Here is a 19,725-nt window from a genome sequence, read left to right on the forward strand (position 1 = left end):
AGTGCAGTTCTTCACCCCGTGTCCTGGCCTTGTACTTCAGACAAATATGCTCTCTAGTCATGCATTTTTTCATCTTTGCACCCTATTCGATGTTATATTTGCAGTGATTTCATGGTCCCAAGAGACAGATATAAAGGCTGCATCTGCCTCAGAGAGTTCAGAGTTAAGTATCAGAAAGCATTCCTTCTGTAAAGGTTGAATGATTTCATTTTTATCTGGGATAGTCAGGGCACCTTGAGAAGTGGAGGGTGAACAGGACTACGAGAACCAGACTCAGTAATAGCTGTTGTACTCTAGAAAAAGCTCTATATATCGTGGCTGTTGTACTCTAGAAAAGGCATACAGAGCCTTTTCTAGAGTACAACAGCCATGACATGCAGATCCTTTTCTAGAGTACAACAGCCATACAGGACTACGAGAACCAGACTCAGTAATAGCTGTTGTACTCTAGAAAAAGCTCTATATATCGTGGCTGTTGTACTCTAGAAAAGGCTCTGTATGGTATGGCTGTTGTACTCTAGAAAAGACCAACCAACTAAACGAACACTGAGAAAATCCAAGGAAAACGTAGTCCGAAGCCAAAAATAATTTACTGAACAACACACAAACAGCTACAGCTCTCTAGTACAGAGACAAAGTGCTGGAAATGTGTGTTGTGGTTTCTGTGCTGTTACATAAACCAGGTGGAAATTGGAACTGATGCTCTGTGGAAGCTGCTTCAGGAAGAAAAGTTTCAGTTTCATGGATTCAAGCTATTTGTGTGAAACAGGAAAGCTGTAGCTGTTTGTGTGTTGTTCAATAAATTCTTTTTGGCTTCGGACTACGTTTTCCTTGGATTTTCTCAGTACTCTAGAAAAGGCTCTGCATGGTATGGCTGTTGTACTCTAGAAAAGGCATATGTCATGGCTGCTGTACTCTAGAAAAGGCTCTCTATGCCGTGGCTGTTGTACTCTAGACAAGGCTTTGTATGTCATGCTGCTCAGTATGGGGCAAGTATTCTTGGCCTGTTTTTCTTGTCACCATTTATTTCAGAACTTCCTTGACTCTTCTACCTGGAACTGCTTGCATGACAATTTCTTTCTTGACATACCATGTGAGTTTGCTGTGTGCAATGAGATTTTATCCTGACTGGGCACATCCTTAAATTTTCATATCTTCTTCACATAGACAGTCCTGCATTGCCAGCTATGGACAGATAAAAGTTATGTTTTAAGTAGGGATATGCTTTTTCTGTTTTTTTTTTCTTTTTTAATAAATACATTAACATTAGCTATTATGTTACTGTTATATAAAATACAATAATGTGCTAAAAAGTATTCCATCAACCAAACTTGATGTAAAGTACCTTTTCTGTTTCTCCTCTTCTAGGGTGACATGGGAGAAAAGGGCCCTGAAGGATTCAGAGGTCCAAAGGGTGACATTGTAAGTATCTCCAATTAGATATAGATTTTTACTGAATGCTTTATGTTGATATGGCATTAAAATCACTTGAACCTACTTCAGACAGCAAATATTGGCTTGTAGTGATATCACCTACATAGGCAGCCAATGTCTGCATGGTTCCAAGACTATGGTTACCATGAGTTTACTCCACAAGGTAAGTATAAATTATGAATCAACAACAGTGCTTATAGCAGACTGACCCCCCAGTCAGTTATTTCTTATACAATACTCAGCACAGATTCCTGAAAGAGGCTTGAGTTAATGTAATGGAGTAGTACTGAACAAGAGGGCTGTTGTATCTGTTTTATAACAATTGTACATTAAAAAGCAAAGGTCCATCTAAGTTTTCAGTGCCATTGTCTACATAGATACTTACTAAAAAGCTGAAAGAGGATGACAGTATAGCACATGGGGGCTGCTTTACCAGATGCCTGCATATTACTCACTTTTTCAATAATTCCTGAAAGGAAAGATTGGAAATATCGTATCTGTGGGCTCTTAACTCAAGAATGAACATTATGCTTATTCCTGATGCACAACCAGAACAGAGGGATTTGTGTTGCAAAAGATTAATCTAAACATTTCTTAAAGGCATATACTAGCAGCAACTAAATATAGAGATATGAATTCAGTAAACTGTAATACTCAAGGTTACATAACCTTCTTAAAGGGGATGTTGGGCAGGGGGGGTCCTTTCAGATGATTCCGATTAATTTTATTAAATACTTAATGGAATCCATATGATGCTGAGTGTTGCCCACTCAGTCTGCCAAAATGCTTTTATCCTTGTTATCTTGGTTTCAGGGCAGTAAAATGCAAATTCATATACCTGAAAACCAAATGCTAGGAGGTAATATATCACAGATGTTCTTTGCAAGGATCACCACTGCACTATCAATCATAGTGAATATGAACTGTGTCGCAGGCAGATGTCCACCCATCTGGCCTAACTGTAAGAACTTTTGTTTTCTTTCTGCTTTTTTTGCCCCCATGCCTGGAGACCATTTTTCAGAGCCATCACAGGAGGGGCATTACTTCAGCAGCCATGAAGGGGGGCTTATATTCTGCCAGCATCCTGGCAATAAGGACGTTCTAGTATTTGGGCTAACACCTTCCCTGGGTGTGGAAGTCGTGACCTGCATCAGAGTGAAAGCCACAATGCTTCTCCCCCTCATGCTCCTGTGCACTTGTTCAATGAAGGCTACCATGACACAGTAGCTTAGTGTACCATAGGCAAGCCCCACCCCCAGTTGCAGGCATGTAGTGTACCATAGGCATGCCCCTCTCCCAGTTGCAGGCCTGCCTCTTTCCTCTGAAGGAGGGCTACAATCTGTGCTTGGCTCTGTTCCCCTCCCCCTCAGGATGGGTGCACAGCTATCCTCCCTTCCAGCTCCATCATGCACCTGAGGCAATACTCAAACCTGTGTCACCTAGCCTGGCACTGTGACACAAAGGGACGGGGCCCTTACTCAACCTCAGGCAACTTGGGTACGATTAGTGGCCATGGTGCTGAAGGATCCGGGCAGGAAGGGAGACAAGTGAAAGATCATGGCCTGCCCACCTCGGTGGAGAGGGCAGGGGGCAGCAAACAGAGAAGTACAACTTCTTTGGTAGAGGCCAGGGAAACAACTTCACATAATTGAGGGAGTGGATAGGGCTGTTTGTTGGCAAAATTCCTTGCAGAATAGGCCACTGTATGTACCCCTGTGGCTCTGCAAGTTAGGCATAAGCAGGGAACGTAATCAGGCTAAGCAGAAAGTCATCATGGCTCTCTAACTGATGGCCACTTCCAGTCAACCCTTGGTGCAGTGATGGGGAATAAATGGGTCATTTGATCAAGAAAGGAGTCCACTATCAGAGCATGGGACAGCATTTTATTAAAGACTCCTGTTTGTCACCGGGAAGAAAAGACCCCTGAAAATTAATTCTAAACTTCCTGAAAAAGTTTAAGATGTTAACCTTTCAAAACCTCCTTCCCTTACTATTGCCTGATGCTTTCATAGTCACCCTGCATAAGTAGGATACTTATTTATATATTTGAATTTGCTGGAAACACATGAATTTCCTGATTCTGCAGGGAGCACATGATTGTCCTGAAGTATACAGCTGGAGCATAACATTCCAGTTTCTCATCCTTGCCCTTTGGGTATCCACTGCTCCCAAAGCTCCAGTGTTTGCCAAGCTAAAGTTAGAGGGCATTCACAATTACCCCCACCTGACTGACTGATCTAGGCCGCCTACAAGGGAGAAGAAATGTAAAGCCCTGGAATACAACACTGTCTAATCAGGCTGGGGAATCTCACTGAACTATTATAAGTACAATATTTATCCTCCTTACAAAAACATTCCTAAGCAAACTGTACCTTCCCCAAATGATAATTAATTGCCAGGGTCCTTATTTTCTCAGTTAAAAAAGATGATGCCTGTGATAGCAGGGACCATTCAGAAGGCTCTTAGGTACATAACAGCCTCCTTCCTAAGGGTTCGTATTACTAGACATAGACAAGGAAAATCCAGGGCTACCAGTGGAACATGGGGAGTGATCATTTTTAGCCACTGGAGAATGTGCTACCGCTGATATCTGCCATCTAGAAGGATTCCAGGTGGTAGAATTCTAAAGTGGTAGTTATTCTAGTAGTATTCTAGTTGTTCTAGTGACCGAGGGTGGCCTAAGGGTTAAGGTGTTTGCCTTGCAAACACAAGGTGCAGGGTTTGAGTCTCACAAGGGATAAATGGCTAGGCTTAAAATGGCTCGCAAGGGCAGTTAGCTTAGTACTAATCTATGAACCTATAAGTTCCATTTATGAACCCACAGGGACCCAGACAACAGATGCATCCTAGGGGAGGGGTACATCCAAGAACACTGAAGTCTTACGGATGGTGGAACAAAGTAAAACATGTCACTATCAAAGTGAAATTGGCCTTTATTTACAAATATCGGAATTTCAGATTAGTCTGGAAGTCTTGCAGTGGATCAAGAACTAAAGAACAACTCATTCACCATGACTGTGCAGAACAGCTATGACTGCCTGAGACCTAGTAACCAGGAAACAGCTATAACTTCAGGCTTTTCCTGTACTTTAAGCCCACAACTCTTTATCAGACCACCAGAACAGGTCCACTCTCAGCTCCCACAAGTAGATCTAAACTAGCAAATCACCAGAACAGGTCCACTGCCAGCTCCCACAAATGGAACTAAACTCAGAAGCCATCCACAAATTGCTGATGACATATAGTAACCTAAACTCTCCACCACCAAGAATCACCAGATCCCAAAGTTCTGTATCAGGTACCTGTAATAGGTACTTTGAGAGTGAATTTGCTTTCAGTGATATTGAACTGGATACTCCCATACGTCTTCCCTCCTCCTCATCAAAGCCAGTCAAAATCAAGCCATGTCCAGCTGGTTGCTCCCTTTCAGCTGAGGCAGCGCTGGTTCTCTGGTTGCTCCCTTTCAGCTGAGGCAGCGCTGGTTCTCTGGTTGCTCCCTTTCAGCTGAGGCAGCGCTGGTTCTCTGGTCGCTCCCTTTCAGCTGAGGCAGCGCTGGTTCTCTGGTCGCTCCCTTTCAGCTGAGGCAGCGCTGGTTCTCTGGTCGCTCCCTTTCACCTGAGGCAGCGCTGGTTCTCTGGTCGCTCCCTTTCACCTGAGGCAGCGCTGGTTCTCTGGTCGCTCCCTTTCACGTGAGGCAGCGCTGGTTCTCTGGTCGCTCCCTTTCATCTGAGGCAGCGCTGGTTCTCTGGTCGCTCTCTTTCATCTGAGGCAGCGCTGGTTCTCTGGTCGCTCCCTTTCACCTGAGGCAGCGCTGGTTCTCTGGTCGCTCCCTTTCACCTGAGGCAGCGCTGGTTCTCTGGTCGCTCCCTTTCATCTGAGGCAGCGCTGGTTCTCTGGTCGCTCCCTTTCACCTGAGGCAGCACTGGTTCTCTGGTCGCTCCCTTTCACCTGAGGCAGCGCTGGTTCTCTGGTCGCTCCCTTTCACCTGAGGCAGCGCTGGTTCTCTGGTCGCTCCCTTTCACCTGAGGCAGCGCTGGTTCTCTGGTCGCTCCCTTTCACCTGAGGCAGCGCTGGTTCTCTGGTCGCTCCCTTTCACCTGAGGCAGCACTGGTTCTCTGGTCGCTCCCTTTCATCTGAGGCAGCGCTGGTTCTCTGGTCGCTCCCTTTCATCTGAGGCAGCGCTGGTTCTCTGGTCGCTCCCCTTCATCTGAGGCAGCGCTGGTTCTCTGGTCGCTCCCTTTCATCTGAGGCAGCGCTGGTTCTCTGGTCGCTCCCTTTCATCTGAGGCAGAGCTGGTTCTCTGGTCGCTCCCTTTCATCTGAGGCAGCGCTGGTTCTCTGGTCGCTCCCTTTCATCTGAGGCAGCGCTGTTTCTCTGGTAGCTCCCTTTCATCTGAGCCAGCGCTGTTTCTCTGGTCGCTCCCTTTCATCTGAGGCAGCGCTGGTTCTCTGGTCGCTCCCTTTCATCTGAGGCAGCGCTGGTTCTCTGGTCGCTCCCTTTCATCTGAGGCAGCGCTGGTTCTCTGGTCGCTCCCTTTCATCTGAGGCAGCGCTGGTTCTCTGGTCGCTCCCTTTCATCTGAGGCAGCACTGGTCCTCACGGCACTACTTGTGCTTCTCCTTCGTTATCACAGCTTACAAATCCAAGAAGAAAGGACTCTAGTTTGCCCAAACCTAGAAAGCCTCAAGTTAGTGGAATGGATGCCTGCACCTTGGCTTAGACAGATAAAGTCCTTTTTACAGCCCAGGTGACCTGGGTTTGATGAACAGTTCAGGTGTCTGAGGCACTCTGGAGGATTGGTGCTCCCATCCCGGGGGGGGGGGGGTAGGGGGGTGACATGTACTGGCACACAAAGTGATAGATGACTTTTGGTGTAGGCAGGGAAGCCAATTGGAATGTGCTTCAGCTGTGAAGTGACTTGGCTAACAGACATCCGCACTATACAGAAATGTGGGGAGGTTTGGCACAGTCCACACATTGCACAACCCCAGAAAATACTCATGGCACTCATATCATGGAAGTGTAGAGAGATACTGTGGTAGGTTATAAGTGCAAGCCCCCCTGTGGATAGTTAGCAGCAGACCCCATTAGTATCCATGTTGGCTTCAGCCAAAAAAACAGATAGCCCAGGGGTGCATGGAACAGTTGGTAGACCCAGCACTGGCTGTGGGGATATGGGATAGAGACCACAGGATGAATCAGGGCAGCAGAAAAAGAACTCAAACAAAAAAAAAAGTTGGCAGCATGAAGTTAGAACCTTTTATTTTATTTATTTAACATTTGTTTACCGGGAAAGTCCAACTGGACACAGGTCCTTTTTCAGTGGATGCCCGGGGAAAAAAGCTCCACTTATAGGTAGTAAGAATTACATAATAAAGAAACACATATCTGTTTACACAATTAGATTAAAACTATAAAAATAAAAGCACATAGTTGTCAATTGTGCTAGAGCAAATAGTCAAGATATGTAGGTAATATATACATGATGAGATGCATAGTAAAATAATTATGTGATTAGAGCAAGTAAATATGTTTTGAGACATTCACAATACATATGTAGAGAGTTAATTGCTGGGAACATACTGATGTCTAGAGGTGGACAATTTTGACTCCAGCATGATTCTGTACGGTTCAGAGAGATGAATTTTGCGTAGATGGCACCAAGTCAGTAGAGTTTGGGTAAATAAGCTGAAAGGTACTCGAAGTTTAGTTTAGAACCTTAGTTTTGTACTGGGCATTTTCATCTTCTAAGATATTACATATACTGAAAGAAGCCTGTAAACCGGCTATCAGGAAATCCTGTTTATGTGGGGTCCATTTTCCAGCTGGTATAATGATCATGGCATAGACCTCAAGACAGCCTCCATTCCTACTCATTACAGCTGAGGCATTTCTGCAGTTAACTCTTAGGGATGCCTCTAGGTGTCAATATTGTTTGCTCATATTTACATGAATAATTCCAAAACCTTGCTACATGCAAGCTATCAGAATATTATATCTCGAAGCATACCTGATGGCAAGCACAACTGTATTGATACTTGACCTCTGTCTAATGCAGCTAAAGAGAGATTGAATATTATTTGAATACTGTTTTTTTGTATTGTAATAATTTTCATATTTATTTAAATATCTCAACATTCAGATAACATTGAAAGAACTGCATAGCCAAAAATGAAAGCTCACATCTGTATGAAGAAAATTCTGCTGGCAGTGTGTGTCTTGCTTGAATGGTTATTGAGATTTAAGCTGTTTATATAATATTACAAAATTAATATCCACTGCCTTTATTTTGTTTTATAAAATCCAGTTTAACGCACTGAACTGAATAAATGCCACTAATGTAAAGATTAATTTATCCTGAATAGTTTGACATTTACAGTATTCTAGTAACACTTGTTTCCAGAAGTTTAAATACTTTTTGAACTACAAGGTGATAACTTCATTTTTTAAAGGCTTAAGCCACACCCACTGGGAGTTAAAGTACACACTCAAAAGACCTATATTGGAGGAATGGGTTAACAAGCCTGTTTGTCAAGGGCGTCACCTATGCATCAGTCAAAGTGCAACCTTCTGCTGTTTCACTTTCTTATCTTTGATCCTCTGTTAGTATCGGTCCCTGCAGTCGAGCAGTTCTTAAAAGGGTAACTTCATCTGAGACCCCCAAGGAAACTAGTGGTAACCCTGGGACCTTTCACGTTTTCCCCTCCTCCCTTTGAAGCAGCCAGTTCAACAACAGTCAAATTCTTATCCTGAAAACACTTTACTAGATTGCAGTTACCTTAGTCTGGTGAATTTCATACCTGTAGGCCTTAATGTTTAAACAGCCCTAAACATTATTCTATAGGCACAGGACAGCTCTCAGGACCATTTCTTTTAACCATGTTAATCTCAGAGCTGTCCAGAACCAAACTGTTCAGCTTGCAACCTTCTATTCTAATCCTCAAATCAATGAAGAGAAACTATTGCTCATGAGGGACAATCAGAGACAACTGAGATATTATAGTGATGCAAATAAGGGCTTCAGACAGACCAGCTATTTGAATTTTTCTTGCCAGGAAATCAGCACAGATTATCCAGGCAAATCCTAAGTGATTGACTTGTTAGATCTCTTTTTGTTATGACAAATGCAGGCCAAACCTGCAAAGGCAAGGTAAAGCTCAGTGAGCAGTGGCAGCTGTTCCTACAATGACTTTTCTCCAGTAATGTTTATGCTCTGAGTACTTGTGAAACAGCTACCTGGATCCTTCACCCCTACTTTCTGTAAACATTATATGATGGACATTCTATATAGGAACACAGTATGGTTTGTCACCACGGTTTTCCTCCATCCTAGGTCAGTGGTCACATTACATACTGCATGATTACTCTCTGCATTCATTATGAATTGTATTGCAGCTGTGATACGTACAATGAATGTAGCACAGTTTTGAGAAATGTCATTCTCACATGTTACAATGTTACTTCTGTGCTGCTGATGAGTGTTATTCCCACACCCTATGATATTACTTATGTACTGATGAGTCTCTACTATGTGGTACAGTATTACTTCTGTATTGATGATGAGTGGAATTATGTGCTACAGTGTTACTTCCGTACTGATGAGTGGAATTTTCACATGCTACAGTATTACTTCTGTACTGATGTGGCATTTCCACGTGCTTCAGTGTTACTTCTGTACTGAGAATAAGTGGAATTCCTGCATGCTACAGTTTAACTTCTGTACTGATAATGAGTCCTTCCCAAGTGTTACAGTATTACTTCTGTACTGATGAGTGGAATTCCCACATGCTACAGTGTTACTTCATAGGTTCATAGGTTCATACTAGGCTATCTGCCCAAGGGCATTTATAAGCCTAGCCCATAGTTATGTGGCTTTCGCCACCCCTTTAGTTTGAATAAAAACTATGCCTATCATTTTTCTGTGCCTCTGTCAAGCAGTGACACTGAAGTAATCCCTGGGGTATATCTGCGATCTCCCATCCATTGGTCAAGATTCCTCTTGAACAAGGCCAGCGAGGTGCTCTGCCTCACATGTACCGGGATTTTGTTCCACAGCATAGGAGTCTCTGGGTGATGAATCTGTCCCTCCAGCACGCTCTATTTATAACCGTGTCAAGGTTTAAGTCTCCGCCCTTGTGGTTCTGAGGGATCTAGATTTTTTGAGGTGAAGCATATTCATCAAATCTGGGTTTGACATGGCCTTATATGTTAGGCACAGGTCACCTCTGAGCAAGCGGTATGAGACTGAATAAAGCTGGAGTTCTTTCAGTCGGGCAGCATAAGACATATTTTTGAGACCCTTTATCCTTTTGGTGAGGAACTTTTGGGGCCTTTCAAGCTGCATCAGGTGTCTGGTCAGATACATTCCGAACGAGGCATTGTACTCAATCATAGGTCTAATGAGTGATGAGTACAGGGGATGACCTCCCTTGATCTAGATGTGAATCCCTTCATGATCAGGTGGGCGATATAGAAGGTTTTCCTAACTACTTTAGCAACATGAGTGTCAAACGAAAGACTACTGTCAACATGGGTCCCCAGATCCCTGATGACTTTTGCTGTGCTCAGTGGATTGTCACCTATATGGTAGCTAGGGGTAACCTTGTTTTTCCCAAGGGTATGACTATGCATTTTAAATTCAGGCCATGGCTCTGGCACCAGTTATCCGCTTCTGTGAGGCCCTTCTGGAGGATATCTGTGTCAGATGTGACTATGGCAGTTTGCAGTCATCTGCAAACTTTGTCAGCCATAACCCTCCTGTGTTTGCTTGTACTTCAGAAAAGTAGATGCCGAACAAGAGTGGACCCAGGACTGAGCCCTGTGGGACACCACTTGTGACAGGCTTTGAGTCTGACATGGCTCCAGCAACTCTGACCCTGTGGGTTCTGTCGCTTAGCCAGTTTGCAACCCATCTTGTGATGTATGGGTTTACATTCAAGCTGATGAGTTTTTCGATGATACCTGAGTGGGGTATTGTGTCAAGGCCTTTGCCAGGTCGAGGTAGGCTGTATGGACTGCCTTTCCTCATCAATGGCCTTGGTGACTGTCTCGAAAAAGTCAACCAAGTTTAAGAGGCAGGATCTGCCTTTGACAAAGCCAAACTGGGTTGGATCCAAAGTCTGCAAGTTCCTATGTCTTTATTAATGAGTTCCATTATGATCCTCTCCATGGCTTTGCAGATAAGGCTTGTCAAGCTAATGGGGTGGTAATTTCCAGGGTCTGTGGAGGCACCGCCTTATGAAGTGGGACCACAGTCGCAGTGCGCCACTCCTTGCACGATCCTGAGGTGAGGCTAAGATTAAACAGCTGTCCTAACTGTGGGTTTAATTCCTCGCTGAGTTCATGAAGCACACAGCCGGGGACACCATCCGTCCCATGGATGCTGTGTTTTTGCCTTAGTGAGGCAGTTCTCACTGGAGATGTTTGGGGCTACAATCCTCTGGAATAGATATCTCTCCTTTGGGGGAGAAGTTTGCACTGAACCTGTCAGCCAGTATGTTAGCAATGTGTGTAGGTTCAGTAATTTTCACATCATTTTGAACTAATTCTGAGCATATCTGGGAGTTTCTCCCTAGGTTTCTAACATAGCTAAAGAAGGCCTTATGATTGTCTTTAGAGTCCTTGGCGATTTTTCTCTCAAAATTTGCCTTGGATGATTTTATGAGAGCTCTTAGGTTTTTACTTATAATGATCAAAGGTGTCTTACCTTTCAAGGATTTTGCTCTATCTTGTAGTAGCTTCCTCCTTTTGTTGTAGAGCTTGTTTATGGCTGGGGTCCACCAGACTGGACGCTTGCCTTTGGTACAGAGAGTCTTAGTTTTGTTTGGGATTGCCTGATCCATGCAGTCCTGTAGGTGCTGGTAGAAGGCATTTGTAAGTGATTCAGCGGTTTGAGTAATGTTTACCACTGGCTCAGGGGCCTTAAAGGAGACCACACTAGTTTTTAGAAGTGTGAAATCGGCTTTGGAGAAGTTTTTCACTGTGGTCTTTTTTGTTTCAGGTGGGGGCGGGAATGAGGACCTCCAGCGAGATTAGTTTATGATCTGATCTCACCAGTGAGGGGTATACTTCGTGTTGAACATTTTGATCCCATGTTCGTGATGATGAGATCAAGTATGTTTTCACCTCTTGTGGGGATGGTGACTAGTTGTTCCATGGCATTTGAGTTTATGAACTCCAGGAATCTTTGGGTTAGAGTGTTCGGGCTTGAGTAGTGTTCCCAGTCTATATTAGGGTAGTTGAAGTCACCTAGTATGATGGTGTTTGGAGATACATTTATCCCTCCAATGTTTTCAGGAAGGCCATGTGAGGTTCCTGAGTTTGAGAGGGTGGCCTGTAACATGCTACAAATTGCAGAGCAGTCTTGCCTATGGTTAATTGCACCTGGATGGTCTCAGATGCACTGCGGGTGCATCAACCTTGAGGTGTGGGTGTCCTTATGAATATGGACACCCTCCTTTCTTGGTGTTGTCCGGATTTTGGGGCCGGAACGTATGATATGAGGTGAAACCTGTTAGTGCTGGGGTGCTCTCAGGAGCCTTGAACCAGGTTTCTGTCACAGCACAGACATCGATGTTCTCCATATTGAGAAGGGCCTCCAGTGTGCATCTTGAGATTGAGACTTCTGGCATTGAGCAGCATTACCCTTAGTTTTTTCCTTTTGGTGTTCTAGGGTGGTAGGTTTAGAATTTGAGCCTTGCCTAAAAAGGCACTATGGGGTGGCAAGAGCCTTTGCCAATATCCGGAAGCCCAGGGTGACAGGTGCGTGCCGCCCTCATAAGCAGCGTGGCTTGTCCAGCATGTCATCCCAGGCAGACAGACATTGATCCCTTTGAATGACACCAGAATTTAAGCCAATTATTAAAGCTGATCATCTTATCACTGTATTGTGGCATCATTCTAGGTGAAGGTAGGATACTGCTCAAGGTCAGGGTCATACCTGCCTGGGCTACATAATCAGAGAGCTCCTCGACGTCCCTTTCATGTAGTCCAAGGAGGTACGCCTCAGGTCGCTGACACCAGCGTGGACAATGACTGAGTCGACTTGTACCTGCTGTTGAGAGACCTGAGTGCTTGGCGCTATGTGGCGGATTCTAGCGCCCGACAGGCAGCTTACTGTGACCTTCTCCTTACTCAGTCTGGTGAGTGGGACGCCAGTGTGTCTGACTATGGAATCACCAATGACAAGTGTGTCTGGCATTTTGTTTGGCCTTAAGGGCTGTGACTGTTTGACACTCTGACTGTGTGGTCTATGTGTTGCATGTGTTGGGTCGTGAGGTGGTAGTTGTTTGGGTGTCTGCTTTGGTGGCCTCTGCTGTTTTGGTAAATTTCTGACCAGAGCCTCCGAGTATGTCTTTGTGTGAGTATGTGTATGATTTGAAGTTGTGATGGTACCATGTGTGACTGGGTATGTATTGTGTGTGGTTGCCTTCTCCTCCTGTCTGGTCTTGCCAGTCCTATGTTGAGAGAGCTCAGCCTCCAGTTTGGCCATATAGTTGCATCTCTCGCATGTATTTGTGTTTTGTGGGAGAAGGAGAGGATTGTGTACATGAGGCAATTGTAACATTGCCTCAATATTGCCAGGTTCACCAGTTGAGCTGGAGAGGACACTAGCAACTGATCCCTCAACATACTAGAAGTAGTAGATAAAGAACTTTCAAAGGACAAGTGGGTTTTGGGCTGGTGGGTACTATCTATAATAAGAGTGCTTTATCAAGGTGCAAGTACTGTAGGAGTAAGTGCTAGGCTTTACAGATAGAGAATAGTCTACTTGGGAATCAAGTAGAGATGAACTTTCAGTTATAGGATATGCTGGTTAGTTCAGCAGTACAGTTTAGCGTGTTTTATAGCAGGGGCTGAAGGAGCTAGGAATTGGCCCAAAAATGGACTACTAGTTTCTGGCTGAAACTTCACCAAATCGACTGGTAAGCAAAGAAACTTCCTCCTTCCTAATAAGGCAATGGATCAGTAACAGGAACTAAAAACAAAGCCCAGGGATCAGCAACTCTGAAACTGGACTACTCTAGTTCAGTAAAGTGGGAAAACAAGAGATTTTTCTCTCTTATTACAGAGATAAGGAAAAACAGACAGTAAATGCTATAATCGCTAATGATTCACAATGCGACTTTAGTGTGTAGCCTACAGAAACAATTTGCAACAATTAGTAACTTAAAGTGCAATAAACAGTGTAAAATGCAGAAATCACTTAAAGTAGCAGTAAAACAGGCGAAATGCAGTCGCTAGCTTAATAACAGTGGGAAAGCCACAAAAAATACTTATATCTGGTAGAAAGTCAGTCTTTTAGCTCTCTGCTTGGATCACTCTGCAGGCCACCACGAGGATCTGTGCAGAGTTGGTACAAGCTGGAAAACACGGTTTTTTATGGTTTTATAGCAGGGGGCTGAAAGGAGCTAGGAATTGGCCCAAAACGACCAATATACGACTTCTATACTAATGATGAGTGGAATTCCAAAGTGCTACAGTTTAACTTCTGTACTGGTAATGAGAGTCCTTCCCAAGTGCTACAGTATTACTTCTGTACTGATGAGTGGAATTCCCACATTCTACAGTGTTACTTCTATACTAATGATGAGTGGAATTCCCAAGTGCTACAGTTTTACTTCTGTACTAATGTGGCATTTCCACGTGCTTCAGTGTTACATCTGTACTGAGAATAACTGGAATTCCTGCATGCTACAGTTTTACTTCTGTACTGATGTGGCATTTCCACGTGCTTCAGTGTTACTTCTGTACTGAGAATAAGTGGAATTCCTGCATGCTACAGTTTAACTTCTGTACTGATAATGAGAGTCCTTCCCAAGTGTTACAGTATTACTTCTGTACTGATGAATGGAATTCCCACATGCTATAGTGTTACTTCTATACTAATGATGAGGGGAATTCCAAAGTGCTACAGTTTAACTTCTGTACTGATAGAGAGTCCTTCCCAAGTGTTACAGTATTACTTCTGTACTGATGAGTGGAATTCCCACATGCTACAGTGTTACTTCTGTACTGAGAATAAGTGGAATTCCTGCATGCTACAGTTTAACTTCTGTACTGATGATGAGTGGAATTCCCAAGTGCTACAGTTTTACTTCTGCACTGATGAGTGGCATTTCCACGTGCTTCAGTGTTACTTCTGTACAGAGGATGAGTGGCTTTCCCATGTAGTGTGTTATGCAGATTTCTGTATTAACCAAAAAAGGTAGTACAAAAAAGGAGGACTGTTCATCAGAAAGCAAATGAAGGACTGCGGGGTTTTTATTAACCACATGGGGTATCTGTTTTTTAACCCTAGATGAGAGAAGATGTCATGGTGAAAATTATGAACTGTCTTAGTGTGGTAAATGGCTGGAAGGTGGTACTTTTTCAGAAGAAAAGGCACAGAGGACAAAATGATGTGCTGTGAACCTGGACAGTGGAGTGTGAGGATTTAAAAATGCAGTTTTGTTTTAATAATGGTTTTGCAAGTGCCTGAAGCACTCACTCTAAAAAGATAAATTGGTATTAATGCTGATCAGACATGTTAAATAGTTACAAGGAGTTCCACAACAACATATAATGCAACATTAACATTATATTATTTAACATTGGTGATATAACTGGAGAACATTATGGACAGGCTGTTGTGGCAAGTCGTAAAGGTGAAACCATTTCAAAAGTGAACCTTGTCTGTTGACAGATCTACAGGTTTTACATGATTTTTCCATTGTTATTTATATCATAATTAAATGCTAATTTTGTAAGTAAACTTAATCACGTGCAACAAATATTTGATGTGAATGTATCTTTTTCCCCTGCAGTAATTCTTAAGTGTTATTAATGCCAAATGTGAATTATAGTAAACCTTAAGTGAAAAACCTGTGCAGACTTGCACCAAGTACTTAATCTTTAATGGTGATGTTTAAAAAACATGACTGTACTGTGAATAACTTGTAAATGTCCCTGATTCTGTGTGAGTTTTCTACATTGCAGCAGCAGCAGCACTTCCGTGGTTACCCTTCAGTATAAACTTGTTATACTGTTACTTTTTAGTTGTAATACACTTAAATATTTACACTTCTATTTAAAAAGAACGTAACTAACCTCGTACTTAAAGTAGCCATCTGTTTGTTTGCTTCTGTTCCAATGTACCCCAGTGTTAGAATAACCATGAATTACTGATGATTCTGCAGACCCTCATTACATTGTTAGCTAATATTATAGCACAAGTTCTGGGCTTCAACCTGCTCTGGCTGTAGCATAAATGCCTGATGTCTCGCTAAGGAGGATAAGTTGGTTTAACGCCTGCATGGTTGTCTTTTGAGGTTTTGGGTCCTGTCACTGTGCTTATGATCTCTAAGGGAAAGTTATACACAGCAGTACAACTTGTGTAGGCAATCCCATCCTAACACACATTAACAATACAATTGTAGATGTCAGCAGGAACTGAGGAACCCAGCACAGTCCACACAGCAGGTACAGCCAAGTAAAGCAATCCTCTGATGTCTTAGTTTTACAGCACCTCTTGTAACAATCATTCTTACCTGTTGTGCACCTAATATGAAGCATTTGGTAGAGGTGATCACTGGTGAATAAAAGGTTGGATCACTTGGAGGATGTTTTTGGTTAAAACTAAAATAAATGCATGCTGTTAATACAGCATTACTTATATCACCCTTAATTGGAATTATTCTATCCGAAGCAGGTTGATTGCCACAGGACAAACTGTCCATCACTATTGAATACAGTAGCTCTTTGTATATGAAACAGACAAGCATAAATGAACTTGGCTTTCTCTTCTTTTACATTCTCAGTTTATACATTTTACCTCCTTGTGGATATCCAGTCTGATGTAACAGCAAACTCCCCCTTCCCCATTTTTTTTCATTTTAGTTCCTTTAATACTTTAGTAAGCACTTTTTATTAGCTGAATTTTTGGGAGGTAACTGGAAACTGATTACTTAACTAATAATGTAATGTCTCATTTCAGGGAAGGCGTGGCTCTAAAGGGATGCCTGGTGCTGCTGGACCCAAAGGAGAACCCGTAAGTACATTTATTGGGTAGCTAACTTCCTATATAGATCTTTTGTATAATTTATAGATTACCACAATATCCAAAGACAGTTCACATTCCTACTGATTACATGCATTTTGGTTACTGTAGCCGTTTAGTACACTTGAAGGAGTTAATTTTCTGCAGTATTACCTACAAAAGAATAGCAAAGGGACAACATACTAACACAGATCTGTTAAACATAGACTCTGAGAAGTGTGTTTAATCCTTCCCTTTTCAGAGTACAGGAAATTCACCCTTCAAGCACGGGTCACTATTTGCTAACAATGCACCATAGTAGCACAGAATTAATTTTCCACTGTTATTAGATATTCTATGAAAACAGTTGTGGAGACGACCATGTCATCAAACCTCCAAACTAAAGGCTATCTTTGGGGGATAGGCTTTATCAAAGCTTTTCTGGAATTATAAAGTTATCTGAAACAGTGAGCAAGGAAATTACACGTGTATAGTATCCTTGTTTGCAAGAGGAAATACAGCTGGGTGAAATACTGGGAGAGATGGATATTAATATCTGTATTTGTGTGTGCCTTATCAAGTTAAGTGTAATGTATGCTGCTTTTAGTCAAGTACAGTGCATTGATTAAGAGTTTTAGTACAGTCGAGAATGCAGTTGTTGATTTAGGCTACGTGTTATTCATCTGTTTTCTGCACTGCTTGAAGGTAGTGAAGTTATTACGTTGTACAGAGGCATGGAATCACGAATACCCGGCAGGATGAAATCATCCTCCGCAAGGAAGAGTAAACCTGTCTGGTGGGCATCTGCAATAAATAAACTCTATAACAAAAGGAAAAAAAATGCTGTCCAGGGCCAAGAATGAGCAGGTGCCCAATTGGAAGCAATCTCTCCTTAGGCTGAACAAGCAAATAAGAGCACTAGTGAAATCCTCCAAAGCAAATGTTGAGTCCAAATTGGCCACGTCTACTAGAGACAGTCATAAGGCCTTCTTCATACACCTGCAGTCTCAAATGTAGCACCCAGATCTGCTCAGAACTGGTGGTTAAGGACACCACATACACAAATGCCATAGATAAAGCCAACTTGCTGGCTCACAGATTCAGCAAAAACTTCACCCCACTGCCCCCATCAGTAAATCAAGACATCCCCAGTACCTGCCCCTTCCCCTTATCTCTAGGGAACAGGTCATCACTGCACTCTCAAAGGCAAAATATACATCCTCCATGAGATCTGATAACATCCCAGGCTGCATCCTACATGAATTCAAGCAGGAACTTGCACCACCATTAGGCACCTTATTCAACCAAAGCCTGAGTAATGACTTCATCCCAGCTGAGTGGAGGACAGCCACCATCATCTCTTTATATAAAGGTGGTACGTCCACCAGTCCAGGAAATTATAGACTCATCAACCTAACTAGCCTCATCTGTAAGGCCATGGAACAGTTTATCATGGACCTCATTAACAAGGACATTGGCAACCTCCAAACACTTGATCCCACACAGTTTGGCTTCATCAAGGGGAGGTCAGGTTTGTTAAATTTGGTCGACAACTTTGAGACAGTCACCAAAGCCATGGATGAGGGGAAGACTGTGCACACTGCCTACCTTGACCTGGCCAAAGCCTTCGATACTATTCCCCACTCAGGCATAACAGATAAACTCTCTCAACTAGACATCAATCCATATGTTGCCAGATGGGCAGCAAACTGGCTCACTGATAAGAACCCACCTAGTCAAAATAGGGGAAGCCACCTCAAGTAGTAGACCTGTAATGAGCAGTGTACCCCAGGGATCAGTCTTGGGGCCTCTTATTTGGGATATACTTTGCTGAAGTGCAGGCCAAAACTAATGGGCTATGGCTGACCAGATTTGCAGATGACTGCAAGATGGGCACCGTCATAATTCCTCTAGTGATGTGGACATCCTCCAAGGGGGTCTCACCAAAACAAATGACTGGTGCCAGAAATATGGCCTCAAGCTGAATACCAAAAAATGCATCATCATCCCCTTTGGGGAGAGTGACGTCCCCACAAGTTATCACAATAACAACAACGTTCTAAGCAGGAAATCAGTCATGAGGGATTTGGGCACCCAGATTGATAGCAATCTGACTTTTGACCACCATATTGCTTCTGTTGTGCAGAAAGCATTCTACATGGCCCACCTCATTAGTAAGGGTATCTCATGCAGGCACAAGGAGGTCATACCATCCCTGTATTCTTCCCTTATAAGGCCCATTATTGAGTACAAGACCCCTTTCTGCATGTACCTTGCAAAGCACATGTAGTAGCTAGTGAGACCATGGAGGTTCCTCAACAGGAAAATTCAGGGCATCAAACATCTCTCCTACACTGACAGGCTAAAAGCCCTGTGCCTCTACTCAGTGTCATACAGACTCCTCAGAGGTGACCTCTGTCTGGCATACAAAGCAATCTCAAGACCCTCCCTTGATGGAACTGCTGCATATTTGCAAGTCAAGCTCCACTCAAGTAACCTGCATGCATGGACCTCTACCTGGTCTGTGACATCAATAGGACTTCTTAGCAGGACAGATCTGTGTCTCAACTCCCTCATCTGTGGAATAGAATCCCTCTCCACGTCAAGCAGAGTACCTCATTATCCCTTTTTAAGCGCAACCTGGATAACTGGATTGAAAATGGAAAATACACCCCAGGGATTCCACCTGTGTTCCTGCTGGATTGGGGGATCGGGTGCTGACTTGACTAAACTCTTGACTAGGCTTATAAGGGCCTCAGGGCCAATAGCGTAGTAACTTCCTATGGTCCTATTGATAGTCTGGTCACCTTCTTTATTCAGGCTGCTTCCGTTACCCTGCCACAATGAGTGCACTTTTACTCACTAGTGTAATAGTCCTGAAGTTCACTTATTACATGTATTTCACTAATCTGACACATTGATACTAGTAATAAATGCCCCTTCTTGTTTATTACTTGTATTTCACTAATCTGACACATTGATACTAGTAATAAATGCCCCTTCTTGTTTATTATTACTTGTATTTCACTAATCTGACACATTGATACTAGTAATAAATGCCCTTCTTGTTTATTATTACTTGTATTTCACTAATCTGACACATTGATACTAGTAATAAATGCCCCTTCTTGTTTATTATTACTTGTATTTCACTAATCTGACACATTGATACTAGTAATAAATGCCCCTTCTTGTTTATTATTACTTGTATTTCACTAATCTGACACATTGATACTAGTAATAAATGCCCCCTCTTGTTTATTTGCTCAGTTAATG

At 43.0% G+C, this 19,725-nt stretch overlaps 1 protein-coding gene across 2 annotated transcripts in view; it reads left to right on the forward strand.

Moving 5' to 3' along the window:
* Window positions 1–19,725, forward strand: part of COL9A3 (collagen type IX alpha 3 chain) — a 727,303-nt gene that overhangs the window by 280,742 nt on the left and 426,836 nt on the right. For both annotated transcript variants that reach the window (XM_044090399.1, XM_044090400.1), the window contains exons 16-17: window positions 1,369–1,422; window positions 16,408–16,461. In XM_044090399.1, coding sequence (XP_043946334.1) covers window positions 1,369–1,422; window positions 16,408–16,461 — 108 coding nt within the window. The remainder of the gene's footprint in view (window positions 1–1,368; window positions 1,423–16,407; window positions 16,462–19,725) is intronic.

The sequence above is a fragment of the Protopterus annectens genome, chromosome 12.part0, assembly GCF_019279795.1.
Source record: "Protopterus annectens isolate FY-2018-M chromosome 12.part0, PAN1.0, whole genome shotgun sequence".
NCBI lineage: Eukaryota > Metazoa > Chordata > Ceratodontiformes > Protopteridae > Protopterus > Protopterus annectens.